The sequence below is a fragment of the Lygodium microphyllum genome, chromosome 17 (assembly GCF_053477565.2).
Source record: "Lygodium microphyllum isolate KBCC chromosome 17, Lygodium_microphyllum_v1.1.10, whole genome shotgun sequence".
NCBI classification, from domain to species: domain Eukaryota; kingdom Viridiplantae; phylum Streptophyta; class Polypodiopsida; order Schizaeales; family Lygodiaceae; genus Lygodium; species Lygodium microphyllum.
The window spans coordinates 19527948-19543077 of NC_141151.1; the positions used below are offsets into that span (position 1 = coordinate 19527948).

General features: G+C 44.4%; 1 protein-coding gene across 6 annotated transcripts in view; it reads right to left on the reverse strand.

Annotated features, from left to right (window-relative positions):
- Positions 1-386: 386 nt before the first annotated feature.
- Positions 387-15130, reverse strand: part of LOC148021647 (Transducin/WD40 repeat-like superfamily protein) — a 130483-nt gene continuing 115739 nt past the window's right edge. For 2 of the 6 annotated variants that reach the window (XM_087697114.1, XM_087697118.1), the window contains exons 11-16: positions 2192-2244; positions 1790-1874; positions 1503-1569; positions 1297-1407; positions 890-1074; positions 389-798 (exon numbers count right to left, since the gene is read on the reverse strand). In XM_087697114.1, coding sequence (XP_087553240.1) covers positions 938-1074; positions 1297-1407; positions 1503-1569; positions 1790-1874; positions 2192-2244 — 453 coding nt within the window. In that variant the 3' untranslated portion in view covers positions 389-798; positions 890-937. Of the gene's footprint in view, positions 799-889; positions 1075-1296; positions 1408-1502; positions 1570-1789; positions 1875-2191; positions 2245-15130 lie in introns of all 6 variants that reach the window. The other 4 variants (XM_087697113.1, XM_087697115.1, XM_087697119.1 and 1 more) reach the window with 4 other exon arrangements.

Here is a 15130-nt window from a genome sequence, read left to right on the forward strand (position 1 = left end):
GAGGCGGCGCAGTTCACGGGGCACGGGACCGAGGGCAACGGCATGTTGGTCGGGAGTGATTTTTTTCCTATCCGATTAAACTTATCTTAGCCGTGCCAATGTACTATTGGACAACCATTGAAGTTTAAATATAATGAAACAACTCCAATAATCTTGACCTCTAAAAGTTCACACATATATGTAGACACTCTACAGCAAGACACATGGGATACTTGGTGTACTAATGATCTTCTATTCATTCAATTAGCAACCCACTAGATGTTATTAAACTATATCATATTTACAACTTTCACTACTGAGACCCTTAGCAGTTAGTATTATTTATCATGATGGCACAATGGAATTCTTAAAGCAGATAAATTTTGTATAGCAGTTGGTATTTTTATAATAATGGCACAATGGAATTCTTAAAGCAGATCAATTTTGTATAGCAGTTGGTATTTTTATAATAATGGCACAATGGAATTCTTAAAGCAGATGAAACAACTTTATTCCCTGAAAGAGCTACACAAGGATAGTATTCAAGGAGCAGATGAAAGAAATTTCTAGAAGAGGAAAAACCTGAAGGATAAAAGAAACATTATTAACAATCAGATTTTACTGAGATCTTTGCCATACTGCTCGCTACATTGGTGACCTGGTAAGGGGGTATGGCAGGAAGAGACCCGAGGTTCAATACCAGGGTTCAAGTCCAATACTTCTAGGTGCACATCTCTGGTTTACCAGTGGACTATTTGTCTTCTACTGATTTTACACCTGATTTTCAGTGTAGTAACTCCATAATTATGTAGTAAGGACCTGGCAGAAAAGCAATGGGGAAATAATGTTATCCATTTGCATTCATCAAGTACTTCAAATCAGTCTCTCTAGGTAGCAATAGCATCCTCACCATCTACTGAGGGCATTTCCTTTCAAGTCCATGGCAGTCCAGATCAACTCAGGTTATACTTTCTTCATCTGCCTTATTGTTTTGTATACTCCCTGTAGAAGGTGTTTCTAACCATTGATTCTCTTCATATGTTGCACCTCCCCAAGAACAAGAGAATCTCCATACAGAAGCACAATTCTCTAGGGCTGCAACCACCATTGAGGAAAAATTTGAGCAGATGTATGAGAGGAAGATGTCAGAGTTTTGTTGATCTCAGATCAGAGACAAAGCAAATGCTAATCAATCTTTACACAAATTTGCAAAATTCAACTACAATCACCATCACTGACACTGAACCATCCCAATTCAGATTATCTGGACATTATATCAGAGCCACAACGTAAAGACACAATTTTGAGCCATTTTACCACTGCTTTGCACAGCAATATTATCCTCATCAAGAATATCAAATCTCCGGTGCCCAGAAGTTGATGCTGCCAGTGGAAGAGAGGGATGAAAGCTGAAACCATTGATAGTATCTGCAAAGCAGAAACATTCAAAATGGTTTGTATGGGGTGTCAATTTAGTTTCATAGCTTAGCAGTTATATTATATTTAAAGAGCAATTCAGTTACCTCTTGCGGCTTGGAAGCTTCTAACTTCTTGTCCACTTTGAAGGTCAAAAACATGTACATGCCCATCCTACAAACGAGTCGCAAAACTAATCTTACAAATTTCTTTAGTGTTTGCTGAAGGAAAATTGATTTATGTGTGCATGCCCATCTTGTAATATTCTTTCTACAGTTTGCTAGGCAGACTATTTGTCTGCAAGCAAGGTTTACATATGATGCCAAACCAATTCCTTGCACTTGCAAACATGAAAAAACACACCCAAATGCATACACTACACATCTTTTGTCACCTGGCCACCAGATCCAAGATGGCGTCCACAAGGCTCAATATCAAAATAGATGCGTTGATTGGTATCTGCTGTTGGACGTTTTAATCTGCATTACAAACTTTCACTAGCACAGCAGTATTTGACAGTTCTTGTCTAGAAAGTACATCTATGCATACGCTAAATATATTATCATGCCAGTTTCAAGAATCCACCTTGCAGAACTTTCACACCAATACAGACTTAAAGTACTGACTCCCTACTTCACTAACAGGTATGCGCCATGCCAGATAAATTATCACAAATTCAAACTCTAATTCTAACAAGTTGCCCAACATGCTCATTGAACAGTACCAAACTGTTTCTTTGAAATAGACAAGCAACATACAAAAAGATAAATCTTATTAAGGTCAGAGGTAGTGTTACTTGTACAAGATCCCAGATGTATTTCGCAAATCCCAGCAAATAATATTTGGATCCTGCTCATGCCAACACATTGTGGATTTGCTCGTCTCTCTCTCTCTCTCTCTCTCTCTCTCTCTCTCTCTCTCTCTCTCTCTCTCTCGTGAAGATAATTGAATTAAGTAGTAAATATTTACATCAGACCATCAGGTCAGCATTCTCACTGTGTATGTCTTACTTTCTGTTACATCAGACTATCAGGTCATCCGAGAAACTCTCCCACACACACACACACTCTCTCTCACTCTCTAAGAACCTATTACATGAACAGCACTATCAGATCACACAGTAGTAGTTGGAGTGGAGCGAACAATCGCCATCCAGGGAGCAGCAATATCCGGAAGAACCAGGTCCGCTGACATCATAGAGGAGATTTGCCATAAGACTATTCCTCGCACATGGGCCACATGCCCATGGATGCCCGATGCTGAGTCAAAAATAAAGGCATTGCAAGTATGCAATATATGCCACAGGGCTGTCCATCTGAGGAAATGAAATAGGCAGGAACAATCTGAACTTAAAGAGGACATAGAGGACGTATCTCCCATAATCCACAAACGAACTGATAGGCGGTGCTGAGTCACTGAAAACCAGACACGGGAAATGAAATTCCAGATCTGTCGCGCAACAGGGCAGGAGACAAAGAGGTGAAGCAATGTCTCATCACACATAGTGCAAAAAACACAATGCCCAGCAGAGATCTTTCGGGCGCGGAGCACTTCACCCGTTGGAAGCCCCCCAATGAGCAGCCGCCACATGAACACTTTTCCCTGATACGGGACCTTAGACTTCCAAAGCTGGAGAAATCTTTCCTGCCACTTCTTATTGTTGTCCTTACGATGCCATAATCTATTCACTTTCCCCACGACCCATTTCTTAGCTTCCACCATCTAATGATATATCTGATTAGCTGACCGTTTCCCAAAATCATCCGGAAACACAAACATCCAGTCACGCCAAAGATCCGAAGGCTGTAATACAGGCAAAGGAAAAAACCTCTGAAGATTGTCCTGTATAGACGACCAAATGTCCCCGTATCCACGCGGCACCCGAAAGTACTGACGAATACACCTAAAGGAATAAAGATGGGCCTGCCCAGGAATAACACCATCACTGACTGTCTTCAACCCCAACCTAGCCATCCGCTTGAACTTGTCACGCTGCAAATCTTTTTATGGCCAATCCAATACCTAGGCCAGCAAATCATTCTCCGTACAGGAGAGAAGGATAGATTTCTGAGTATTAATGTGAAGACCCGATGCCAAAGCAAAAAGATTCCAGGCCACCATTTCTCTCTCTCTCTCTCTCTCTCTCTCTCTCTCTCTCTCTCTCTCTCTCTCTCTCGTAAAAGGTAATTGTATTAATTACGAAAAAAGTACAAGTTTACTTGATTACAAGATACATGATGGCACTAAGGCATCATGTGAAAAGGTTCTAGTTCTAAGAGTTACAAATTCATGGCAAAGATGTAGAGGAAATTGCCATATGCCAAGGACGCAAGTCCTCCCGGGAAAGTAAGTCAGAATGCTGAAGAAGATCTATCTGCCAATACAAGAGACCCTTAAGCCTAGCAATATGCCGCTGAACATTACAGGCGGAATCAAAAAGAAAAGCATTCCGAATGGTCCAGTTATGCCAACAGCCCCAATATCGAAGAAAGTGAAACACAAGCTTCATATGTGGCTGTGCCGGTGTTGGGTATTTGGGCTGCACAAAGACCCAATCAAAGGGCCTTAGCGAGAAACCAACCACCGCTCTCCAAACGGCTGACAAGAATGACCATATTTTCTTAGCGATAGGGCAAGAAATAAATCGGTGACGGGCAGATTCGACACTGGTGGTGCAAAAGAAACAGTTGCCATTGGATATTCGTCGCTTGGAAAGAGCCGAAGAAAGCGGAAGACCCCCAATCATCACCCTCCAAAGAAAGGCCTTATATTTGAAGGGTGTCTTGTTCAGCCACCCTTCCATCACAGTTACCCTCCACCATGACCAGGATTTACGCAATCCCCATAGAGCATTAGCTTTAGTGACCAGCCGGTGATGATCTTTAATCAGAAGAGGATAGACCTGGTTAGCGGAAGCTTTGCCTAAACTCAGCCGGCCTTCAAAGTCCCAATCCTGCCAAGGACGATCCGAAGCAAGGGCAGGAAAGGGTTGTCTGCTCTGGAGCACCATCAAAAGCTATTCCCATAAATGCCTGTATCCACGAGGGATCCTAAAAATCCTCTTGGCTATACGAAATGATATTAACACATTGCGACTGGCAAGGGTGGCATCCACAACTGAAGTTAAGCCCAAACGTGCCAAACGGTTGAATTGTGGTCGAAGCTCTTGTTTACCTTCCCATGAAAGTAACCGCGAGACTGCCAGCAATTCCAATTGAAAAGAATTAGCAGCTAAGCGATCCTCCGCCGGATGTCACTGAGCCTTCCGGAGGACCAGTTTCCAGGAACATACCAAATGGGCAAGCAGTGATGAAGAGGAACTAGAGAAACGGGAATTGGCATTAAGAACATGCCACCAAGAACTCTGGATTTGGGTATTGCCATGCCAAAGCCCATGCTCCTCAAGGAAATAATGGGCTATAACGACCCATGGATGATGATCTGAGTACATGGCGCGGAAAAGAGACCAACGAAGGGCCAGCATGTGAGTTTGGGCATCCAAAATAGCTCCTCCACCCATGCGTTTGGGAGTGCACGCATGCGACCAAGAAATCCAGGAAATGCCTGCATGCAAGGAATCTTTCTTCCATAACATAAAACGAATAAACTGAGTCAGAGCATTCAGAGTAGTAGTACTCCAGGGCAGCAAGGGCAAGAAATATGTGAGCATCGGCAACATAATTGTCTGGGCTACTTTGAGGCGAATATGGAATGGCCAAGCCTGAGACTTCCAATACAGGAACTTAGCCGCCAGTTTCTGAGAAGTCCACTGTAGAAGCTGCTTTGGGGGAACATCAACGCCCAAGGGGTAGCCAAGATGCCTGACAATGGAGCCACGAGGCACAACGATACCCTGCCAGTTCAATGACTGCAATTCCGACTCCGTGCAGCTGAGAATGGCTGATTTCAACGCATTGATGCGAAGGCCAGAAGCCTGACCAAAGAGAGCCCAAACATCCAATGCTTTGCGAAGGTTATCCTTATTCGCCCGCAGAATCATAAAGCTGTCATCAGCCAAGGATTGACTAATGAAATGTTGTCCATAAGGAAGCGACAATGCAACCAACTGAGTGCAAGCTGCCATATGAGATAACATCGAAAGAACTGGATGAGCCGCAAGGGCAAAGAAGAGAGGGCTCAATGGGCACCCCTGTCTGACAAAGCAAGCAAGGGTAAATGGCTCGGTAACGCCTCCATTCAACATGAGTCGCGAAGACGCCGCTGCAATGATGATGTAAATCAGTCGAGACATCCGATCACCAAAGCCCATAGCAGACATAAGCTCTGCAACAAAAGACCAGTCCAGATAGTCGAAAGCCTTTTCCAGGTCCAATTGAATCAGTACGACCTGATTAGAATGCCTTGCATAATCAATTGCCAGTTGCACATTTAATACATTGTGCAGAATGTTTCGGCCCTTAATGAAACCATATTGAAGAGGATGCACAATGGCAGGGAGATGCTTGTGGAGCCGATTCGCCATTACTTTGGAAAAGATTTTGTACATAGAACCCATTCAAGAAATTGGGCGCCAATGTTTCAACATAGACGGCGAAGGAACCTTTGGAAGCCATGAGGAAGGCATAATCCCCGTTTCCCACACCTGCTGAAACAAAGCCGTCAATGGTTTCGCCAATTGGGTAGCAAAAACCTCAAAGAACTCATTGGTGAGACCATCCCAGCCAGGACTTTTATCCTTCGGTAAGTGTAACAAAACATCCATAACCTCCGCCTCACAAATATCTGACTCCATAGTGGCTTGCATGTCCTGCGGAACCTGATTACGGACCAGGTCATAAAAAACTGAACGGGCCTGAGTAGTTTGGGCTGAAGGTGGAGAAGTGGAACCAAGAAGGTTGATGAAATAATTCCTACACATATGCACAATAGTCAGCGGATCAAGGACCAGGTGCCCTTCTGCATCCAAGAGTCTAGTCATATTCTCTCTAGCAGGAGAGGCATGGAGGGCTCGAAAGAACTTATGAGTCTGACACGCATTATCTTGCAAAGTCTCTGTCAGATGCTGCAATTTGGCCTGCTGATACGATTTCAACCGAAACTCTTGAATAAGATGAGCCACACGCATTGCCAATGCTAGTAGAAATGCATCATCTGGAGTGTCCACCAGCAGAGAGCGGACCAAAGCCAGCAAGTCCTCCGCTGCTTGCCGACGCTGTCGGCAAAGAGAGGCATGATGGATTCCATACTGCTGAGCAACCCACTGCACATTAGAGAGCAATCGTTCAAACGAAGCAGTGCCCTGAGAGGAGAAGTCCAGTAAGTATCTATCGATCAATTGCTGCATATAACCCTGAAAGATTGCATGCTTCAAATAAGACGAGTTAAAACGCAAAGGGATCCTCTCCAGAAATCGCTTAAAAGGTGCAATGGGTTGTGCGAGCATTTCAAGCTGCAGAGGAAAATGGTCCGACAATGCATATTGCTGCAACACTTTCATTTCAAGCATCTCAGGGAGGAAATCATCATTCTGCATGATGTATATGCGGTCCAGTCGCGACCATGTTGTTGCATACTGAGCGGAATGGAAAGTAAACCTTGTAGAAGACGGGTGCAGCCAAGACCAGAGATCTTGCTTAAGAACAGCAAGAGCTAACTCATGCCACCTGCGGCTTTCCAGCACGTCCATTACCGAATGCTCCGATGTGGACTGCGAAGAATCAACACATATTAAAATCCCCAATGAAGAGGCCCCGTCTGCCACGTGACAAAGAAGTCTGCAAAGTATGCCAAAGCTCTTGGCACGATAAAGGATCATTCAGAGCATAGAGGCCAAGTAACCATAAGATTTCTCCATCGAATAAAATTTCAATCACCACAAAGCGGCCATGCACATCATTTTTAATAAGAAGAGGCTGATATTTTTCGTGTACAATCATGAGCACACCAAAATAACGCATGGCCTGTGTCCCTGCATAGAACAGACGAAAGCCATGGCAATCCACAACTTTTCCGGCTCCACCGTGACTCTTGTGTTCAATAGCACACAAGACATCCCACTGATTCTCATGCAATACAGTCCACATGGCATGTTGCTTATGGCGAGAACAGATTCCTCACACATTCCACGTGGCTATTTTCATGTGTTTTTTGTAAAAGAAAATCAGGTATGAGGCACAGGTTGCCTCGATTTGACCTTTTCTGCGAGAATGTCCAGGACTCCCTCATCCAAGAAATCAGCCAACACGGTAAAAGAGTTCTACGGACCAGATTTGGAGGTAGACGGCATATCTGCTGGCTTGGGAATGGAGCGGGGATAACGACGATCCCACAGGGTAATGACGTTGCCTCTGGTATCAAAAGCCAGCTTAGCTGGTGGACCCTTTGGAAGATCCGAATACACTCTCCAAGTGGGCTGAGGACGGGGGCAGAGGAAGCCATCGCAGGAGGAGAGTGCTCCGACGGCAACATTTCTTTCCTGGGCATATAAGTACGCATGGAATCTTGTGACGCAAAAGGCACAGAATTCTCCATGCCAGCAACCACCCTGGTACCTTTTTTTGCGCGTACTTCAACCCAGTCTGTGCCACGGGAATCTAAACCCGAAACCTGTTGTTTACCTTTATCCAGAGCTTTAGGTGGGTGAATAGCATCCTGCGACGGGACATCACATACCATATCTTCCATGGGTATCGCAACATGCCCAGCATCTGAAGTGTGTTGCTATTCTGGGCATTCAGCCATGAAATGCCCTAATTTTCCATAGGAAAAGCAGTGTCCTGCAAAATTGCCCCATTTCAAACGAAAGTGGAAAGGATGCATACCAGAGCAATTGAGACGTAACCACGCAGGCCTTTTCCTGGTAGTGTCCCATAACATACACAAGCGGTTACGATTCACTGCCCTTAAACTTGGAGGGACCAGAACAGTGCCCACAGTAGCCATGGCGTCCTTCAACAGTGGCCAATAAACAACCGGGCAATTTTCCACTTCAACCCATACAGGGCACTCCCGTTGCAGCAGGCGCTGAAAATCAGCCATTGGGCGCCATGGTACAACATGGACCAACTGGCGATCAAAAAACAAAGGCAATTTAGACAGAAGAGCCCTAATTTTCCATAGGAAAAGCAGCCATTGGGCGCCATGGTACAACATGGACCAACCGGCGATCAAAAAACAAAGGCAATTTAGACAGAAATGCCCTAATTTTCCATAGGAAAAGCAGTGTCCTGCAAAATTGCCCCATTTCAAACGAAAGTGTAAAGGATGCATGCCAGAGCAATTGAGACGTAACCATGCAGGCCTTTTCCTGGTAGTGTCCCATAACATACACAAGCGGTTACGATTCACTGCCCTTAACTTGGAGGGACCAGAACAGTGCCCACAGCAGCCATGGCGTCCTTCAACAGTGGCCAATAAACAACCGGGCAATTTTCCACTTCAACCCATACAGGGCACTCCCATTGCAGCAGATGCTGAAAATCAGCCATTGGGTGCCATGGTACAACATGGACCAACCGGCGATCAAAAAACAAAGGCAGTTTAGACAGAAGAGCAACACGGTGCGTCTAAGATTTTAACAGCACCTCAAAAAAACCTCGGGGCCCCACAAAAATCTCTTCAACACATTCCTCTTGTAGTGGACTGTGCAGCCACTGGCGAATACGGGAAAGCTGGGGGATTCTACCAGTGAAGAAGAGTATCACCACGCGATCATAGAATACTGAAAAGGAGTGCAAGACAGATTTGAGGTCAACAGTGGCTTCCAAAACATCTTCCGGTGCAGAGTCAAAAAAGACTTCCTGATTATGTTGAACATAATCGCCAAGTAGAGTGTTGGCAAACTCTAGCAAATGCTCCCAGTAAACATCCTGAGAGTCTGCAAAATCCGAAGCAACCTGAGCATAGGAACGATCCTGATGATCCATTGACTCTTCCGAAGTGTGCTTGGTGCATTTGCCTGTAGGCTGAAAGTCAGGAGCAGTGGGCATCTCTTCATTGCACGGAACCATATCGTCGGGTTCCTCGATATCAGAGTTCGGACCAAGTGCTGCCACAGTTTGGTCTATAAAATCCAGGTCTAGGCCAGCCATGGTGTATCACTGCGTATACCGGTCAAAGGCCGAACGAAGATCTCACGGGAGGCAAGAATGCGCAGGCCGCTCTCCCTCTTTCTCAAGCAAAACGGACCCGGCACTGGACTGACGAAGAAGCTTGGAAAGCGCGTGTGCAGAAACAGACGGCCGTTGTGCAGAGAAGGCACATCTGCAGGCAGAGAAGGGCTTGTTCCCTTTGTTGGCTCACGTTGTCGCGCGCTCTGTGTGGCAACCTGGGTGTGACTGGCTGCTGCCCTTTGGTGGCAAAACGGGCAGATCAGGGCGGGCAGCAGGCAGGGGGCGACGGAACGTCCAGGCAGAGGGCGAGCTCCCTCCCTCCCTCCCTCCCTCCCTCCCTCCCTCCCTCCCTCCCTCCCTCCCTCCCTCCCTCCCTCTCTCTCTCTCTCTCTCTCTCTCTCTCTCTCTCTCTCTCTCTCTCTCTCTCTCCCCTCCTTTTATAGGACACTACTTCATTTCTTTTTCAGTCTTATAGGCATGTTTTTCATCTTTTTTCTCATTCCAGATGAGAAACACACCATCATTGTATGTACTGCTTTGGTCTCATAGGCCACATTGGCCTTTTAGAGACGTTAATACTCTCTCTCTCTCTCTCTCTCTCTCTCTCTCTCTCTCTCTCTCTCTCTCTCTCTCTCTCTCTGTGCGGTGTGCACTATAGGGCGACCAGTTGTTCGCAGATAGGCAAGGGCAGGAGTCGAGACGCAGGGTAGAACAGACCCCACGCTGGTCTGAGGGGAGAACGCAGGCAGCGCGTGAGGCAGAGGCGCACGTCTGCGGGGCAGGAGAGGCGCGTCAGATCCTCTCGCTCTCTCTCTCTAACGGGCACGCGCAGGCACAGACAGGTGCGGACGAGCACAAGCGGTCGCGGACGAGCACAGACGATGGCGACTGACGCGGCGCAGACAGGCGACGGCGGGGACGTGTCAGGCGACGGCGGCGACAGACGAGACGGGCACGGAGAAGATGGGTCGACGGTACGGTTTCAGTCCCGCTTACGCCATCGCGATCCACACCTCTCTCTCTCTCTCTCTCTCTCTCTCTCTCTCTCTCTCTCTCTCTCTCTCTCTCTCTCTCTCTCTCTCTCTCTCTCTCTCTCTCTCTCTCTCTCTCTCTCTCTCTCTCTCTCTCTCCGTAAAAGGTAATTGTATTAATTACGAAAAAAACATACAAGTTTACATGATTACAAGATACACGATGGCTCTAAGCCATCATGTGTAAAATCTCTCTGTCTTTCTAAAGTGGTAAACGACAAAAGGGTTACAAAAAGTCATGGCAAAGACGCAGAGGAAATTGCCATATGCCAGGGAAGTAATGTCACAACTCTATAGAAACAGAATTTGTATCCTTTTTCATTAATTTGTCTATATAATGATTTATTAAATTTATTTCCTTTGCACTAATTAGATATAAAGAAAAGTGCATTTGAGCTGGCCACTGATGAGTGGTCACAGGTTATGGTGGACCCACACGGTGGGTTAGAGAAAAGATAGTTCACACTTCCACCTATATGACCCGATTGGGCGCTTGTGACTAGAACTCACGCATATCATGGTTAGACTCGCACACAGAAAGGATTGATGCCTTGAAGTGTGGGCTAGATCCACCAGAACAAACAGTTACAATCAACAAGATGGCATGATCATGAAATGCTTGTATAATGTGCATGTGTGGGCTGAAAGCTTCAAATGCACATTTCTTTGCATAGGAAAGTCACATGAAGATTCGGATATCATTTTTGCGATGTACACGGAAAAAGCTTTCATATGATACCCATATTGGGGGGGTCCCTAAATTTTAGGAGATCCCTAAATTTTAGGAGGTCCCTAAATTTTAGGAGCCTCGAATTAGCCTAAAAATGCTAGTCCTAAAAAATAGGGATGTCATTCTAAAAATAGTAAGTTCTGTACTCTGACTGTGCTTACTAAATTTGATTGTTTCTATTCTTGACAGTATTCAACCCAAAAAGGAAGGCCATAGAGAAGAGACAAGTGTCAAGACACTTGTCACACAAGTTTCCAAGTGTCCCACCACTTGTCACATCTCATGACATGTGGCTGGACACTTGTCTTGTGCTACTCCACTTTCCCCTTTTGTACTAGCTCTCCCCTCTCCTATAAATAAGAGCTCGTTTTTCTTCATTGATCATCATTTTTCTTTGCTGCAAACTCATGTACAGCACCCACAGATAGCCAGAAACTGGCCCCATCCATCCCATCATCATCCCCCACTTCTCCATTATCAAATTCCTCCATATTCCCTCTTCTATCACTGTTGTTTTACAAGACAGCAAGCCTGTAAATTCATTACAGCACCTCCTTCTTGAGCTCTTTCTTCCATTTTAACTACAAGAAGCAAACTCTATCCATGTACTGCTGATCAACGATGGAGAAAGGCTGAATTCCCCTTTTTCTTCTCTCATACTGTAAAGAAATCAGTTCTTATCATTGCATAATAGATAATGCATGTGTGTTTGTACATCTTTGCATGATCTTGTGAGAGTGAGAATTACTTCTTCTCACTCTCAGGTTGATTGTAACTGAGCTCTTTCCTAAGGGACTTGGGTTAAGCAGAAATACATTCCTTCGGGGGGGGTTGCCCATCTTCAACCCTCAATCTTGTCTTCATTACTTTTACATTTTCATGGCTGTAATTTTGTGAGTAATTTTCATTTTCAGCTTTAAGTGTTCATTCTCTTTTATATTAAATCTCGAAAACAAGCAAATATCATAATTGTTAAGCATACTACGTTGTTCGGGGCGTTTACAGTGGTATCAGAGCCAGGGCTCGGTCCTCACCCCCAACACTGGTAGTGCTTACAACTATAAGTTTGTTTGTTTTCAGCCCTTGCATTGAGTGCTTGAGCATATTTTTTTTCTTTAGTCTCAATGGATCAATCGAGTGCTATCCTTCAAGCCATTCAAAGTCTTAGAGAGGAGAATCAGCAAATTCTTGAGCAACTTCTCAAATTAGAAAAAGTTGAGAATCCCAAAGAATTCAAGGAAAGAAGCCCATCTACTTCAAGGAGACAAAGCCATACCAATGAAAGGAGCCGATCAAGAAGTCCAACTAGTTCTAAGAGGCAGTCACATTCTACTTCAAGACAAAGAAAGAGATCGCGTCGAAGCTCATCCTCTTCTTCAAAGTCATCTGGCGGCTATTCTGATGGATCCTCTTCTAGTAATGAAGAGTCACACCCTTCTCGTGGAAGACCTCATCATCGTCAAAGGCGTCGACATTCTTCACCCTCGTCTCCATCTTCATCCCCATCAAGCACTTCATCATCTTCAACCTCAAGATCCGAGCATGGACGAAGGCATAAGAAGAAGAAGAAGACTAAGTCACTATCTCAACTTGAAAAGAAGATCGAGTTCAGTATGTATGATGATTCCCGAAATCCTGATCTTCTTCTGAAGTTTATTCGTCAATTTCAAATTTTGTATGGTCGTGACAAGTATAAAGAAAAAGAAAAGATTAAGTTTGCAGCTTTACATTTAACCGACTTAGCCCATACTTGGTGGACGGGGTTGGAATATGATCATGCTGCCCCAAAATCATGGCGGTCCTTTGTTCGCCTGATACAAAGCCAATTTCTTCCTGTTCATTTCAAAAGAGATGTAAAAATGGAATGGGATCGGCTTTGGCAAAGGAAAAATGAGTCACTTGGTGACTATACCAAGAGATTTTGGGAGCTACTTTTGAAGGTCCAACATTTCAAGAAGATCAACAGTTCGGAAAAGCTTAGGAAGTTTCAAGGAGGTTTGCATTTTAAACTTCGTACTGCTCTTAATCATTATCATTGTTCTAGTCTCAGGGAACTCATTGACCATGCTGAGACATGGGAAATGGAGCACAATGGCAACAAATCATTCCAAAAGAATGATAAGAAGAGAGTAGCTGATGATGAGGAGTATTCAGCCCCAAATGAAGGACAAAAACAGTGGCAAAAGCAGCCATCAAATCAAAAGAAGATGAAGCCCTATGCACCTCCTAATGCTCCTCAATTTCGCTCCAATCTATACCCACAAGCAAAGCAACTTTCAGAAGAAGAAAAGCAATGCTTCATGAAAGAAGGGAAGTGCTTTAAATGTGGACAAACAGGCCTTATAGCGAAGCAATGTCCAAACAAGGGACAAAGCAAGGTTTCTGACAACAAGCCTAAGTCGCCAGTGAAAATCAATGCTATCAGTGATGTAGTTGCAAACACAACTCACACTCCAGAGACGCGCAAATTATTAAAAGCTTGGGGACAATTGCAAGGTAAGCAAGCACTATTCTTGATAGATCTTGGGGCGAATGAAAATATTATTTCCTTGCAATTAGCTAAAGAGCTTGGATTAAAGAATGAAGAGATGGACACTTCGGCAGAAGTTCGCCAAGCTTTAAATGCTGATGAAGGTGACACAGTGAAGACTGTGATACCCTACATTGGCAAGCTCAAGTTTCAAATTCAAGGCTACAGTGACGAAGATACCTTCTGTATCGGAGACCTTGATGGTTGCGATGTGATTCTTGGCATGCCCTGGAATCATAGAGTAGATTCAACCATCTTCTCTCAGAAAAAGAAGGTAGAACTCACCAACAAAGGCAAGAAGTACGAGATCCAAGCTGGAGTTTCTGGAGACACCATACCTATGGTAAGCCATATGCAAGTCTCTAGAGCAATTAAGGATTGTGTTCAATGTTGTCTGCTTTATGTCACTGATGTAAAAGATAATATGAATGCTGAAAACCAAGAGCAACTTCAGCTCTTGGAAAAGTATAAAGATTGTTTTTTGGAAGATCTTCCTTATCAGCTTCCCCCAGAAAGGCCAGAAGACCATCATATTGATATTATCCCGGGCAGTTCTCCTCCTAATATAGCACCATACCGTGTGAGCCGTCCTCAACAAGAAGAAATCAGAAAGCAAGTCGAAGACCTACTCAACCGTGGGCTAATTAGGCCAAGTAGCTTACCATTTTGTTCACCGGTTCTTCTTGTTCAAAAGAAAGATGGCACATTCAGGATGTGCATTGATTATCGAGCCCTCAACAAAATCACTGTGAAGAATCGGTTTCCTATTCCCAGAATTGATGACATTTTGGATCGTCTAGGAGGCTCAAAGGTTTTCAGCCGTATTGATCTAAAGAGTGGTTATCATCAAATTAGGGTAATACCACAAGATGTACACAAAACTGCTTTCCGCACTTCATACGATCTTTATGAATTCTTGGTGGTTCCTTTCGGATTAACCAATGCACCAGCCACCTTTAATCGAATGATGGAGCGCATCTTTAGAGAGCATCGACAATATGTCGGTACTTTCTTTGATGATATTCTTGTCTTTAGCAAGAATGAAGAGGAGCATCATGAACACTTGGAAATTGTTCTACAATTACTACAACAAAATCAACTCTTGGTAAATGGTAAAAAGAGTGAATTTTTCATGCATAAAATAAATTACCTTGGGCATGTCATCTCTTTTGAAGGGATTCAGATGGATCCTGAAAAGATCAGGATAATCCAAGAATGGCCTCATCTTCATGATGTACATGAGGTGCGATCGTTTCTTGGCTTATGTTCTTATTACCGCCGCTTCATCAAGCATTTTGCACATATGGCTTCTCCACTTCATTGCCTTACAAAGAAGAAGATCTCTTTCCAATGGAAGGAAAAAGAGAAGGCG